This window comes from Stigmatopora nigra, chromosome 8 (assembly GCF_051989575.1).
Source record: "Stigmatopora nigra isolate UIUO_SnigA chromosome 8, RoL_Snig_1.1, whole genome shotgun sequence".
Classification (NCBI taxonomy): Eukaryota; Metazoa; Chordata; class Actinopteri; order Syngnathiformes; family Syngnathidae; genus Stigmatopora; species Stigmatopora nigra.
The window spans coordinates 8,650,152-8,665,487 of record NC_135515.1 but is presented as its reverse complement, the minus strand read 5'-3'; the positions used below and the strand labels follow the sequence as shown (position 1 = coordinate 8,665,487).

The 15,336-nt window shown below is 37.1% G+C and overlaps 1 protein-coding gene and 1 long non-coding RNA gene across 3 annotated transcripts; one reads left to right on the top strand and one right to left on the bottom strand.

Moving 5' to 3' along the window:
* Positions 1-562: 562 nt before the first annotated feature.
* gosr1 (golgi SNAP receptor complex member 1) lies at positions 563-10,208 on the top strand. 2 transcript variants are annotated; one of them, XM_077722043.1, is made up of 9 exons: positions 563-654; positions 1,004-1,115; positions 2,145-2,232; positions 2,590-2,697; positions 2,812-2,903; positions 5,617-5,691; positions 6,848-6,877; positions 8,909-8,991; positions 9,714-10,208. In XM_077722043.1, exons 1-9 carry the CDS (start codon positions 621-623, stop codon positions 9,836-9,838), a joined length of 747 nt encoding a protein of 248 aa, XP_077578169.1. In that variant the 5' UTR covers positions 563-620; the 3' UTR covers positions 9,839-10,208. The 2 variants fall into 2 exon arrangements, with proteins under 2 accessions (XP_077578169.1, XP_077578170.1); XM_077722044.1 differs by lacking the exons at positions 563-654; positions 1,004-1,115 and adding an exon at positions 1,766-1,882.
* A 3,868-nt stretch (positions 10,209-14,076) lies between these two features.
* Positions 14,077-14,871, bottom strand: LOC144200966 (uncharacterized). Its single transcript, XR_013327230.1, has 3 exons — positions 14,648-14,871; positions 14,214-14,304; positions 14,077-14,158 (listed from the first exon to the last, which is right to left on the bottom strand). It is a non-coding gene; the product is annotated as an uncharacterized LOC144200966 (long non-coding RNA).
* Positions 14,872-15,336: the final 465 nt, after the last annotated feature.

The following is a 15,336-nucleotide window of genomic DNA, read 5'->3' as shown; positions in this document are numbered from 1 at the left end:
ATTGCATTTAGGATACTTTTATTCTTTTACCATTGCAATAAGGGAGCATCCAAATCGTTGAGTGGTCTTTTGATGAATATTTTAGTTCAGTACTGGGGTACAAAGCAGGCAATCTCTTAAATAGAGACAGATATGCGGAGCGTCCAATCACGCAGTGAATGACTTAATAGTTTTTTGGAAAACAGAATAAAAGAATATTAAAAATGGCTAACATTTATCACGTCTATAGTAACTGCAAAAAGTAGCACAGGACACCAAGGCTCCAGACAATATGATGGCTAATATTTTAAGTCAAGTTTGTGTAATTTTTTCATTCTTTGAATACAAATAAATATTACCATCTTGTCTACATGCAGTATGCATATACAAGGCAATTGATTTCATATAATGTACATTCACAACAAATAATACATCCTTGTTAATTTGCGTATAATAGAAAGTAGGACAATCTAATATTCTCCCATTAAGTATATTGTAAAATACAGGTATAGAAGTGGTACATTGATGTGTGCAGTACTAAAAATGTCCAAAAGAGGACGCCACAATATATTAGAACCGTGATGTTCATCCTCCGTTGGTGACCAATCCCGGAAGTTGGTGACGTTTCACACAAAACAAAGATGGCAGGAATGGGAAACAGCAACTATTGGGAAGGTAATTATTAAAATCTGATCGTTAAAAGCCTTACATCTTATCATCGATGTTCTAATAACCTATTCCTCTTTGCTTTTGCGTCTGTGTTCCAACGTGTCGCGCTTTTATTTTATATGCTGGCCGTCCACGAGCAAGCTAACCAAACGCTGCATAAGTAACTTCACGTCATCGTGTCAACAGATTTGTTATTTGGGTTGTCACGTCGTACAAAGATGCTTGTATTTCGGATGTATTAGTGCACATACTTCCCTGAGTCGTTGTGGGCAACTGTTCCTTTTACCATCTGTGGTTAAATAATGTTGACTTTGAAAATGATTTTTCCCCATTTCTTATGCATTGTGTGTTTTAGATCTACGAAAACAGGCCAGGCAGTTGGAGAATGAACTGGACTTGAAGTTGGTCTCCTTCAGTAAACTATGTACCAGCTACAATACCTCAAGAGATGCACGGCGAGGAGACACGTAAGATGAAAATGATGCTGTTCTTCTGTTGGTGGGCTCCAATCATTATGATGCATGAAGTGGTACTGGATGATCACAATTGTGCACATCTGTAACCTACTGCAACAGTACTTTGTGTATTGTCCTTGAGTGACAGTGGCTTTGAGTCTTATCTCAGATGTGCTGTGTAAATAATCTGTTCATTTTAATTAATAACCATGTGTTGACCTATTTCTGCCAACACCACTAACACTTGTGTCACAATTTGCTACATAAGAAAAAGTTTAGTCTCTCTTGACAGTTTTTATTGCTTTCATTTAGAAATATTTGGCTGTTTGGATCAACAAGTTTATTTTGAAATATGAATACTTGATGGACAGTGGAACATTTCAAAATTAGAACCAGGATCAGCAAGATTTGTCAAATCAAAATTCCACAGGTGGAATATTTGCACCCTCTTGTCATTTTTGTTGATTTGAAATACCTATCATTTATTAGCACTAGTTAATTGGAGACACAGATTGATGATTATTCAATTATACAACGATCCACAACATTGCTCAGAATATATATCCTAGTTGTCATTGTTGAAAATTAAGGGGATGATCTGCTGCAAGTGGTTAATTGTCCGTAATTAGCAAATCTACCTAAAATTGAGATGTTCCGTAAATAGGAATTGTCTAAAATACCATTAATCTAGAAACTCATTGGAAGTCATCAGAAATGTCTAATTGATTTTTAGTTTTGGCAAAAGGAAAGTCTACTGAATATTGATGCCCTCCATTGGGGTGTGTAAATTTACACCTATATATTTTTTCTTTTGTTAGTGCAATATATTTTGTTTCTCTTAAAATATTGCTGTGCCAGTCGATTTTTATATATTATATTTAAATTGCTTACCCAAGCACCCAATGTTTTATGCATGGAAAAAAATGAACTTGTTTCCATGCCACTTCATAATTTTGTCAAAGGACACTTTGAAATGGTTTCACCAGAATTATATCATCTATTTATTTTAAATTGTTTTGTGTATGTTGTTCTTTTCTTTAGGTCTGACACGACACCGTTGCTAAACAACTCCACGCAGGACAGGATGTTTGACACCATGTCTGTAGAGATTGAGCAGCTGCTGGCCAAGGTAAATTCATTGACAATCAAAAATTATCATGGTAATCCAAAAATTGACTCAATTGCAAATATGCGATCCATATATATATTTTAAATACACTATGGAAAATATGGACAATATTCCAATACTAAAAAGACAATTGTAGTGTTTAATTTATCTGTTATTTATGTTTGCACCGCAAACAAAACAGTACTATTATTATGACAAACAAAATCTTATAATAATGATATACATTTCTCCCAAACAATAAAATCGACAAGCATTTGTCACATGTTGGGATCTGTATTGTAAAACTGGACTTCTACAACTACACAAATCAAATTTTGCCCATGTTTTTAAATTCTTCTTTTTCTATGACTTTGTCAGCTGACTTTAGTAAACGACAAGATGGCGGAATACACCAATTCTCCGGGCACAGCATCTTTGAATGCCGCACTCATGCACACCCTCCAGAGGCACCGAGACATCCTACAGGTTTGCCAAGTCATTCCATTCTACCTAATTAGCCCCCATATACATAAACACACATACATGTTTTAATGATTGTTTTTTGTCTTCTCATCTTTATATTAATTCTTAAATTCCCAGGATTATACACATGAATTCCACAAAACCAAAGGAAACTTCTTAGCCATACGAGAGCGTGAAGACCTATTAGGATCCGTCAGAAAGGACATTGAGTAAGTCAACTATACTATAAAGGTTTTACTAACCATGTGCTACTAATGGAAAGATATATAGTAATGTGATCTATGGAAAGAACCTCGTTTTGTAGCTTCATTAAACCAATGTTGATAATTTTATTATCCTGGGCACTCATTTGCAATCTGGTTTTTAGAAAAAAGATGAACTTAATTTCAGGCCTATTTATATTGCAGTCGAGTGTGAGGAAAATGCTCATTTGACTACTAGATGGTGCCATTTACTCAGTGATTTGCCAGTGTGCGATAATTGAACCTTGACCTCCACTTTGCCTGCTCCTGCAAGACAAATTGGCCTGAAAAAGCTGCATCCTGCCCTCTGATTGGGTTAGCTGTTAGTGAGTGCGTTGAAACCCTCCATCAGAGCATGACTCATGTCATTTGCTTTATAATGGCTTATCGATCTTGCGGACACAAGCATACGGTGAACACTGCAGGATTCCTATCGATTGCCTCTATCTATTGAGTAATGCAGACATCCTGTAGCTGCCTCATACCTGTCTGTGTAAGCCTAATGCAGAAATAATTCCAAGTTCTTTTACAGTTTCGACCACACGTTATTACACTTTTTGTTTATAGTCTGTGTCGGATTGAAATCATCTTTATTGATTGTCAATTCACACAAGAATTTAAATTTTAATGTATCACCTACATAGGACAGCAAGACAGTTTTAGAATTAGTGCAGCAGGTGACTAGAAGGTCCACAGTAGAAATATTGTTGTTAATTAGCCGTTTTAATTATTGATGACTAATGTAGTGGGGGGCCGCTAACGAGTAAGCCATATCATTTCTCAGGTAAAAGCAATTACTGCTTAGTCATTCAATGACGCAAGAGTGCAGAAAACCCAGCATTTTGATATCACGGTTTAGTTTTTAATTTCCACTGTTGTGTTAATATAACTTGGTATATCATTTTGATTGTGTGCATAATTTTCCATATGATAGGACTGATATGTTTCACAATCCTGATAAATGTCCCTTGATGAGCTCCTACTCACCAGCTTTTCATCACAATCCAACAGGCAGTTATGTCATGATATTGTCATCCTAAAGAATCTAAATATACAATATTTCTTAGAACTATCATAATGGATAAAATGTTTAAACACAGAAAATATAATGACTCAAAGGCCCTGAACTTTTGTGGCAAATTCAATATACATATGGCCAATTTCTAGCTGTAAAATTGTCTGAATTATTATTTTATATGTAAACATACTAGTCTTATAAACATTGTTTGGACACATTATCTGCAGCTATTATTTTGACAGACAGGGGGCAATACAAATCCTCAAGACACTCTTACCTTTTCGATCCTGACACGAACGATTAGAAAATAACCATCGTTTCATTGATGTGAACAACACATCAGTCATTTGCACAACATTGCTAGATTCTTAGCACAAAAATCAATGTTTGTGCAGGCATTCATTGAGTACATGTCAGCAAAATCAAACCGAGGCAAACTGCTCCTGCTTTTAATGTCACTAGCAACAAATCACAGTATTATTGCCCTTTTCAAAAAGCATTTGCTTCATACCTGCATTCTACTTTGGGTGCATCACCACAACATTTCTATTCATCGCCTTTGGGTGGAAGACTGGGAAACAAATGGGTGCAATCCCCTCCCTTCCATTGTCTGTTTACATCTTATTGCGCCACCCCCTCATACTATTTCCTCGCCTCTTTTGCTGCGTAAGGGTGGGGCTCCGTTAAATGACCAGAAACTAATGACAGCTGCTGATAAATGGATAGATTTATCGAAATGGGTGTGTGATGCAGCTTTTATACAACGCAATCCGGGGAGGGGGGAAACTGAGGCCTCTTTTTCATTACATGAGTTTACTGCTATTAAATGTGCACATAATTCACTTGCTTATGTTTTCTACAGTTTTATTAAAGAGGTCAAAACAAGAGCCTGCACAGCATGTAAAGCATGGTATCATTAGTTAACGGGTGTTGTGTAGATATGCATAATGATGTGTAAATATGGAAATTTGCAGTAATAATGTCCTGGTTGGTAAAGAAGTGGATTTTATAAACCATGCATGACTTTTTTGGAGTTTCCTATTGGGAATTATGCCGTTATTGTTTCAAGACTGACAATGTGGTTGGACATTTCCTCTCACTGCTGCGTCACTTAAAGCCTTCCTGCTGGTAGACCACAAGAAGGCTTTTAATGTGAAAGTGGTTCAAGGATAAGATGTGGTATTGGTGCATGTTGTTATTGTAATATATTTCCCAATAGTTCAATATTGATTCTGCAAATCTTTTAAGTGTACTGACTTCTGGACAATGAAAGTTAGATCAAGCAACTTCTGCCATTTTGGCTCAATTTAGGTTAATGTGTAATTGTTAATACATTTAAATTTATTTAACATGACTAAGCACTATTGCCTATTTGAGTGACACATTGGGGATCCTCCTTAAAAGTTTTTTTTTTTTTTTTTTTTACAAAGTCAGAGTTTGAATAAGTGTCGAAGAATTCACATGCCACCTTCTTTCATAATATAACCATCACCCTATGGCAAGGAAAAAATATTTTCACTAGTGCCACTGTCAACCTACAATTTTTCTTTTGATCACTATGGCTAAGCGTCAATGGGTACTTTTTTTTCATTCGCTTGAACAAGAAAAACAGTTTAAAGTTTTTTGTCCATATTTTGAGCTGTGTGTTTTGCCCCCTTTTAGAATGTATAAAAGTGGATCTGGGGTGAACAACAGAAGAACAGAGCTGTTTCTGAAGGAACATGAACATCTAAGAAAGTAAGTTTGCACCTGAGGACCTGTCAATTTATTAAAAATTGACCTTCCATAACTCAAAATTATGCTGTGCAATGAATGTAACCATCAATGCTCCACAAAGAAGCACTACAAAATCAATGTTTCATACTAGAAGTGCAGTCTTCTTGGAAAACATTAATTCTGGACTTAATGTTTAAATGCACAATTTCATATATACTGACTCACAATTGAGAACTCCCCCATAGTCTCTTATTTCACCTTAAAGTACTAATATTCTCATTCTGAATTATTTAGCTTTGATCATGTGATTGAGGGAAAAATTATCTTGAAATCCAGAACTGACCATTAATTAAAGCCGGTCGGTCATCACAGGTCACTTAAGCTGATGCATTCTCGGGTCTGCTAAGAGGGCAAGATTTGCTGACTGCTTTTCTTCTCTAAAGTAATTGTTTCCTTTCAGCAGACCCACATTATTCATTACTTTGCAAGTTCTCTGCCTTAGGTTCTGTAATAAATATCGTACATTGAAACAAAAAATTTCGACCAAAGCAGGGCTAGAGTTAGTGTCGACACCATTTAAATTGTGATATGCCAACGCAAAGCTCCCATTGGTTAATGGAGCACATTTATAAGCATCAGTAAAGCTGCTTTAAAAAAGGAAGAGTGGGTACCTTAGCTGCTAGGTGACTTTTGTACATCTTCATTTACTTGGTCTCTTCATTATACAAAAACCAATGACACATTATTGCATTTGAGCATAAATTGGCTGTCAGCCCCGACTTTGCCTCTCAAGATTCCGTTTCATCAAATTATGGGGTTCGCATAAAAGGATTTTACTTTCACTCGTTGGTGTGTGATACAAAAACTCGAGTTGACTGCCAAATTACAATCAAAAAGACCATCAAATACTTAGAAAATGAATTTAACTGTTGACCTGTTTAACTAATAACTGAGAACACTCTTTTTAACAGGCTTGTTGGGAAATACTCGTGTGTAATTTCTACTCAGAATGAGCCAAGTTTTTAAATAGTGCAGACCTCATTCTCATCCTCACCATTAATACTATTTCTTAAAAGTCCAAAACATTCAATATTTTACTGCAAATTGAAATTCTTCTCTTCAATTAAAAAAAGAAATGTTGATAACTAACACATTTATGTCTTTCTTCCATGTGTAGTTCTGACCGACTGATGGATGACACAATAAGGTAAGCAGCTTGAACTGCATTACCATTAGGAAATGAACTCCTTTTCTTCAGGTAGATTGGACAAAATCTAATTTATTTTTAAAATTATTCAGTGATTTATTTAACAAATTCTGAAATCTCACTCTTAGCAACATTTTAGCCTATATTTCTGGTACCTAAACATTCCCTGTATCATGTTGCTAAAGTTGCTACCAAACAAAATCATCATTACTTAACCTAATGGTTGTGACAAGCTTTTAAAATGCCAGAATGATTTACTTTTACTCCCTTCGGCTTTTTTGTCCAATAAACATCAAGCTTAAATATAATTTCTTCAGCCATAAATCAGAGGACCAACATGTCAATTTGACCAAACAATTATTATTATTATTTTACTGGATTCAAATCAAATCAAACTCTGGACGCTCATTGTCCACATTCATGGTAGAATCCACATTCTGAATGCTGGTCAATGCCCAGCCCTATAATGGATTGCACCTTCACTTTCTTGCAATAAATAGCTCCCATATACTGTGGTTTTTATCGGGGTATCGTAATTCCTCTTCTGTCCCCGCTCCTTTTGCCTTCCCCTCAGGCCTGCCAAAATTATACAAAAATTGGATCTGGTCAACAATGGCTCCTCTGGGACTGACAGACAGACCCAGCATCTTGATGAATAGCCTTTGTCACTGCAATCAATATAAGCCCCCCCCCCCCCCCCCCCCCCCCCCCTGGTCATATTCACGTTAACTATGTTAATGTCTGATATCATCTCTGGATGTGGATGCTAGATTAAAATGACTAAACGATACTGTTTTCATGGGAGTACGGTGCTACCACAATATATGAAACAACGCAAAATCCAAACGTGAATACACTTACTGCATTTTATTTAGAAAATTGGTATGATATAGTGTTTTCCCACTTCTCTCCCAAAACCCTGTTGGCGTCCCATTAGCTTGTTTTTTCTTGTGTGCTTTTAATTCTACCACGGTGTTATGAGGGTTTTTCGAGTGTACTTAAAGTTACTTTATTCTTTATTATTCATCAAGGGCCTCCAAGAAAGTTACGTTCTTTTAAATTAATTTTAAGTAATGTGTTTACATGCGCGTTTGTATATTTTGTCAATTGTTGCTGTACTTTGATCCTTTTTAAAATGTTTACTTGGTAGTATTGGGGCCTTGGAACGGATTAGGCCTTTTACACGTAAAATGTCTCTTTACTAAGATACGAAACCACTTCAGAACCAATTAATTTCGTAAGTAGAGGTACCACTGTATTATCTCATGCTCATTTCATTTTGGTTCACTTCATTTGAACTATCTGCCAATATTTTCTAATAATACTGACTACATCCAAATTCCCTCAAATTTATGCACAGGCCATTGTAACAGATTAGTACCATATACATATCGTAGTAACTTCCACCTTGTTAACTCCAAATCCTGTTATCCTTTCCAGGCAAAATGAGTTGAAACTCCATTTTAGTAACAGCTCACAAACTAATGGGACTTAGTATCAAGACGAATCTAACCACACGATTTTTTTATGGATTGTTTTATCGACATCCTTCGGTATCAAACTGCACCCGGTCGGTGACTGACTGTATAAAATGTGTAGAGGGGGGGGAGAAGAAAAAAAAAATCAGCTCTGATTTCCCTGCGGTCGTCCGCACTGAAAGAAGAAGAGACTGTAGGAAGTTGATGAAGTCAGCAAGTATTTGCACCTGACTGAGGAGAACTTGATCTCCTCCTTCACATTGCTTGGAGGACTTTTTTTTGTCTCCGCAGCAGCTTCCACCCCCATGGCCTCACATGGCACAGCTCTTTTGGTGCGACATTTTTTTTGCCTACCACAAAAGTAAAGAATTCTCAGGCTACTTCATAGAGGTGGATCTCTCTCTTATGGTCCTATGGTGCTTAATGTTGAATAGACTTTAAGGGAAATTAACAATATTTGTGGCGCACTTTTGTTTTGTTTGCACTGTGAGCACTATTGTGTTTATCTCCTTTTTAATTTGCTATTTTCTGTATTGTTTTCCCTTGTTTTTAGCATTGCCATGGCAACCAAGGAGAATATGACATCCCAAAGGGGCATGCTGAAATCCATACAGAGCCGAGTCAACACGCTGGCCAGTATCCTTCCTACTTCCACCATGTTTGAAGCTTAAAGGTTTCAGTTTCTATCCATAGATTGTTCCTATATAAAAGCCAAGAAAATGTTTATGAAAAAATTGATTAATTTCTCTCATTATCCTCTTTTGTCATTAGAATTTCATTGCAGTCCGTTGAGAAAACTTTTCTTATTACTACTCAATTTCATTGCATTCCTTTGAGAAAACTTTCATTATAACTCAACTCTTCTATGCGACACGTTGTAAATGTAATTGCTTTAATATATTTAAAGCCAGCATGGTGGCTTTTATAAGCTGTCAGTTACAAAACAATTCCTCAACACAGTCAATTCCTTGGATGGTTTGAGAGCAGGATTAACCACACTTGTGTCTAGTCAGCCACCAATTGCACTTGTTCTTGAGAGGGCCCTCAAATCTTTATCTAAATTTTTTATACTTTATGTTTATTATATAAACAAGACATACTTTTGAGTGGGCCTGAGATGGATAGGATGCAGAGGATGTGGTTTACATTAATACAAAAAAAAAAAGTAAAATACATTTCAAAAATAATCGCAAAACCTTATTTTCAGATCAAGTAAACTGCAAAAGACTTTCTATTCTAATTCAGGCCTGATTTTTTTTATTAATGTAGTTGTAGTTGAACAGTGGATGGAAAACATTTCAATGCTTTGCAACTCATTTGGATTATTGTGTATTGTCCTTAATCATTGACTTTTCAAGATCGTTTCCCAGCCATTAACAGTCTCATCCAGCGAATTAACCTCCGGAAGAGGCGGGACTCCCTCATCCTCGGCACTGTGATCGGCGTCTGCACCGTTCTCCTCTTGCTCTATGCTTTGCACTGAATGATAAAAGAAGCGGAATGATGGGCTCCTGGTAGCATAAGACTCCCCCCGGAAAGTGATTCAGTGATGGGATACCCATTGGATTCATTCACACCAGGATGGAAGGTCTGTACTACAAGATCTACTGAAACTCTGTGGGACTGATGGACAATTTTCAATGGGTGGATTATTTCCCCAAACAAGACATGGGGAAACTAAAATTGTAATATGTAAAACCATAATTTCATAATGACTCCCTTGAAGATTCAACATGCTTGTTTTTCCTCATTGGAGAGATTTTTATTTGAATGGTTCTTTTTAATTGGAGGCTTGACATGAGCTTCAATGTGAGTCAATAAATAATTCATATCAATTTCATGTAAAGGTTAAAGTGGATTCAAATTTGTCTGTGAATTTCACAAAATAGATTTGAAATGACGTCAATGACACACGAAAAAAGAGAATTAATAATAACTTGGTTGTCTCGGTGGCTGCGTGGTTAGTGCGGCAGCCTCACAGTAGGGGCATCTGGGTTCAAATCCAGCTCAGTCTAAATGTGTGAAGTTTGCATTTCTCCCGATGCCTGTGTGGGTTTTCTCTGGGTGCTCCGTTTTCCTCCCACATCCCAAAGACATGCATGGTAGGCTGATTGAACACTCTAAATTTCCCCTAGGTATGAGTGTGAGTGTGAATGGTTGTCTGCTATTATTTGTGCACTGTGGTGAAAGCTTTAAATCTCATTATACTTGTATAATGACAATAAAAGCATTCAATTCAAAATTGTCTTTTTGTGCCCTGTGATCGGATGGCCACCAATTCAGGGTGTCAGTTGGAAAAGGCCCCCCTGTGACCCTAGTGAGGATAAAGCGGTTCAGAAAATGTGATGAGAATAGTCATTACTGTAGCTCTATTTTACTCCAGCTTTTAATTGGTGTATGTGGTAGTCACATGGTGTTCTAAATCAATGACAGTTGACAAGGAAGCCTTCTTTGTTTCAAATGTTAAACCTTTAATGGACTAAGATGGCCTGGGTAAAGGTGAGTTGATGCAAAATACTAAGTAAAATTTCACTCCATATTTGATAAAATGAGTGTACTGACATACTCTTTTATAGCATCAAGACCACAAAAATCATGTAAACTCTACGTCATCTTCAAAACATGGACATAGAGTTGGGAGGACAAACCACCTCGTGGAGCACGGTACAGGTGTAGTCAAGAAGATCAAATGATTACAAGGTAAAATGGAGCCGCTTGGTTGGCGCAGAGGTTAGTTCACTGGACTCCCGTCTGGGAGACCTGGGTACGATTCCCTGTTGGGACACTTTTTCACTTAATTGTTTCTGTGTACTTCTTGTCAAGAAACTCAATTGATGTCAAAAGAAAGTGTACCTGCTTGGTGGTGCAGAGGTTAGTTCACCGGACTCCCGTCTGGGAGACCTGGGTACGATTCCCGGTCGAGACACTTTTTCACTTAGTTGTTTCTGTGGACTTCCTCTCAAGACACTCAAATGATTACACAGAAAAGTGTAGTCACTTGGTTGGCGCAGAGGTTAGATCACTGGACTCCCGTCTGGGAGACCTGGGTTCGATTCCCGCTGCCGTCGTTTGGCTGAAAATACTTGGAAAGAAGAATTGGTCAATGGAATAAGAAGGAGGAAAAAAAAAAGAAAAAACTTTTTAATTTATATTAAACACTTAGTCATACTTTTCAGCAAAAGGTTATATTCCGAACTGCCTTCGGCAGTTCGGAAGACACTTGATGGACCTGTATGTGCGAAAGGCGTTCTCGGGTCGGCCTTCGGCCGACCCTCGACCGCTTGCTTGGTCAGTGAACCGCCGACACCGGGAAGCGAACTCACGTTCTCTCGGTGCAAAGGCGAGTGTGCAACCCACTACACCAACTCGTGCCCCACTTATACATAGGTGTTGAAACGTTTTATCCAAGGAAATGGGGTGAAACACTTAGTCATTTTTTGGACAAAATGCTTCATCCACCACTGAATACTTATACACTTAAACACTTAGGCATTTTAACTTATTCTTTTAACTGAATATTTGGAAAATCTTTGCCGGCACTGGGAATTGAACCCAGGACCACACCGGTGGCAGACAGATGACTTAGCCACTGGGCTACCAACACATGGGAGGAAGACGTAGTACTTATAGTTTTATCCAAGGAAATGGGGTTAAACACTTAGTAATTTTTTGACTAAATGTTTCATCCACCACTGAATACTTATACACTTAAACACTTAGGCATTTTAACTTATTCTTTTAACTGAATATTTGTGGAAAAATCATTGCATGCACTGGGAATTGAACCAAGGACCAAAGAGTTTGCAGACTGATGACTTAGCCACTGGGCCACCACCCTGTGGGAAAAAGTTGTAATACTTATACTTTTATCTCATTCATTTACCTGAATAATATTTGGAAAATCTTTGCAGGCACTGGGAATTGAACCCAGGACCTCACATTTGGCAGACCTATGCCTTAGCCACTGGGCCACCAAGCTATAAGAGAAGTTAGTAATACTTTTACTTTTATCTCATTTATTTACCTGAATAATAGTTGGAAAATCTTTACAGACACTTGGATTCGAACCCAGGACCACAGATGTGGAAAACTTATGGCTTAGCCATTGGGCCACCATCCAGTGGGAGAAAGAAGTAATACTTATACTTTTATCTCATTTATTTACCTGAATAATATTTGGAAAATCTTTACAGACACTTGGATTCGAACCCAGGACCACAGATGTGGAAAACTTATGACTTAGCCATTGGGCCACCATCCAGTGGGAGAAGGAAGTAATACTTATACTTTTATCTCATCCATTTAGCTGAATAATATTTGGAAAATCTTTGCAGGTACTGGGATTTGAACCCAGGACCACAGATGTGGAAAACTGATGACTTAGCCATTGGGCCACCAATGTAGTACTTGTACTTCGATCCCTTTCCTTTAGCTGAACGATAATGGAAACATCTTTGCAAAGACTTAGATTTGAACCCAAGACCACAGAGCCAGAAGACTTATGACTTAGTCACTGGGCCACTACCCTGAAAGAGAGAGAGCAGTAGTACTTATACTTTTATCACTTTCATTTATCTGAATTATATTGGGAAAATGTTTGCAAGCATTAGGATCTGAACCCAGGACCTTGGACACTTATGATTTATCCACTGGGCCATCACCCTCTTAGATTAGCAGTCGTATTTGTTGTTTTGTCTCTTTTCATTTCCAGATCATACTTAGTACTTTATTGTGTATACATATGGCGTACAAGTACTGTCCTCTACCCAGGCAGAGGCATTTATTTGTCATTAAAAAAAAGCTGCTAACTGTGTTTGGGTTTTTATTGTCTGAAAAAAAAACTTACCCTACAGGATGATTTTTGGAGAAGAAAAATGCCTTATTATATATCATTTGTTTTGTCAGAATAAATTTAAAGATTGACATGGAAATGCATATGTGTGTTTGTCCCCCCCCCCCCCCCCCCAATTGGCCAGCCAGTGACTGATTTCATTATCTGCGGCCATTCTAATCTCATTTGTGTGAGATTAACACGCAAAGTGCTCCTGTTCACCCAAAATTGTGTTGCCTTGGCAAGGAAAAAAGTATAGTTGACTTTAGTTGGATAGTCTTAGATAATACCATAGTAAAGTATACATATTTAATGCATACTCATGTCACTATTGTACCCGACAAAAACGTTATCTTGGTTTCCCATTGGTTTCACATTGGGAATAATAGTCATTTTTTTGACAAAATGCTTCATCCACCACTGAAAACATATTCAGTTAGACACTTAGACATTAATACTTATTCTTTTACCTGAACAATTGTGGGAAAATCTTCGCATGCACTGGGAATTAAATCAAGGACCAAAGAGTTGGCAGACTGATGACTTATCCACTGGGCCACCAACCTGTATGAGAAAGCAGTAGTACTTGTTGTTTTGTCTCTTTTCACCCCCAGATCATACTTAGTACTTTATTGTACCTTTAAGTGGGAAAAGTTAGGTAAGCTTACAAAGCAGAGCAAAACCAGGATTTGAACCCAAGGTCCACAGAAGTGGGAATCCAATGACTTATTCACTGGGCCACAAGCTCCCAAAAGTAAGGAGTCGTATTTATTGTTTTGTCTGTTACAACTATTAATATATTAAAGCTATTTTTAGTAAAAAAAAAAAAAACACTGTATAGTTAGGCTTAGAAACAACATAGTATTGTAAGGCTTAGAAACAACATAGTATAGTAAGGCTTAAAAACCGACATAGTATAGTAAACCACCTGGTGAAATCGACATCCTACATCACCGACATCCACAGGTGAGTCTAAGAAAAAGAAATATTTTCTGCACAGAAACATGAATGTCTCTTTTAAACTTACTTTTTTTGTCTTTAGGTCTCCACATTTTGGGAAACCTTTTCATTGGAAGACTCCATCCCACAAGTCATCCATTTTTGCCTTTGTCACTCATCTGAAAAAATAAAAATAAAAGTTGACATCAAAGTATCTCTTGTTCTATTATGTGACCTTGACTTTTATTTATATTACTTTATATTTATTTTTTGTAAGGGAATGTGACTATGCACACGCACTATGATCGCTGCAATAAGGCGAGACATCACATGACAAATGGTCTATAAAGGAATTTTGAATTGGGGGAAAATCATAATTGAGCCATCTTCTATTCTGTCCTTGTGCGATCTTTGAAACGATTAAAAAACACTAAACGAAATTCGATTTGCAAATATCATGACTGCAAGTGGAACTATATCTTTATAGAAGCTTGCAATGTAGAAAACACGAGCATTTCTTACCTTTTCGGCATGCATCGAGTACACACCAAAGTCCGCCAACGTAAAAAACAACAACTTCTTGGTGGACTTCTGTTCATGTCTTTTAACAAACGTGTCTTGGTTGGATCCGATCCAAATTAGGCCGTTTAGACTTTAGATCATGCGATTTAAAACCTGAAAAGACGTTTCCAAACAAAACAAAGCAAACAAAACAAAGCAAACAAGTCAACGAAAACCTGGTCTTTTCCGGTCCATTTCACTTCCCGGTCACCAATATGACGCCAATTCAGGGAACGCCCCCGACTTTTTCCTTCTTTTTTTTTAATATAATAGTTTGACATTAAAGCCTAGTCTTATGGGATGCTACGCCTTAATATCAAATCAAAAGCCCATTAAAAAGACACACACACAATACATTGCTTCCATAATAACGTATATTAAACTAATACACGATATTATGAAAACAATGTAGTATTTTTTGTGTCAATTTTTGGTGTATTTTACATGTACACTTTCAGTATTACTGCATCTGAATCAATTCAACCCTCAATTACTATTTTATGGCTATAAAACCCTTACTGCAGCTACATCTGCGACACATAAAAAGATCAATGATAACCTCATACATTTGAAATATAATTTAGGATATTATATTTGCTTGTGCAGCTTGCTACCGATAGTTTGCATGACACAGAATCTAAATTACTCGG

Excerpts from the sequence above, each read along its gene's own strand:
- gosr1 (XM_077722043.1), top strand. The coding sequence starts at position 621 with ATGGCAGGAATGGGAAACAGCAACTATTGGGAAG. Across the intron at positions 2,233-2,589 it reads TTGAGCAGCTGCTGGCCAAG|CTGACTTTAGTAAACGACAA; the intron begins GTAAATTCATTG and ends TGACTTTGTCAG. Across the intron at positions 6,878-8,908 it reads CTGATGGATGACACAATAAG|CATTGCCATGGCAACCAAGG; the intron begins GTAAGCAGCTTG and ends CCTTGTTTTTAG.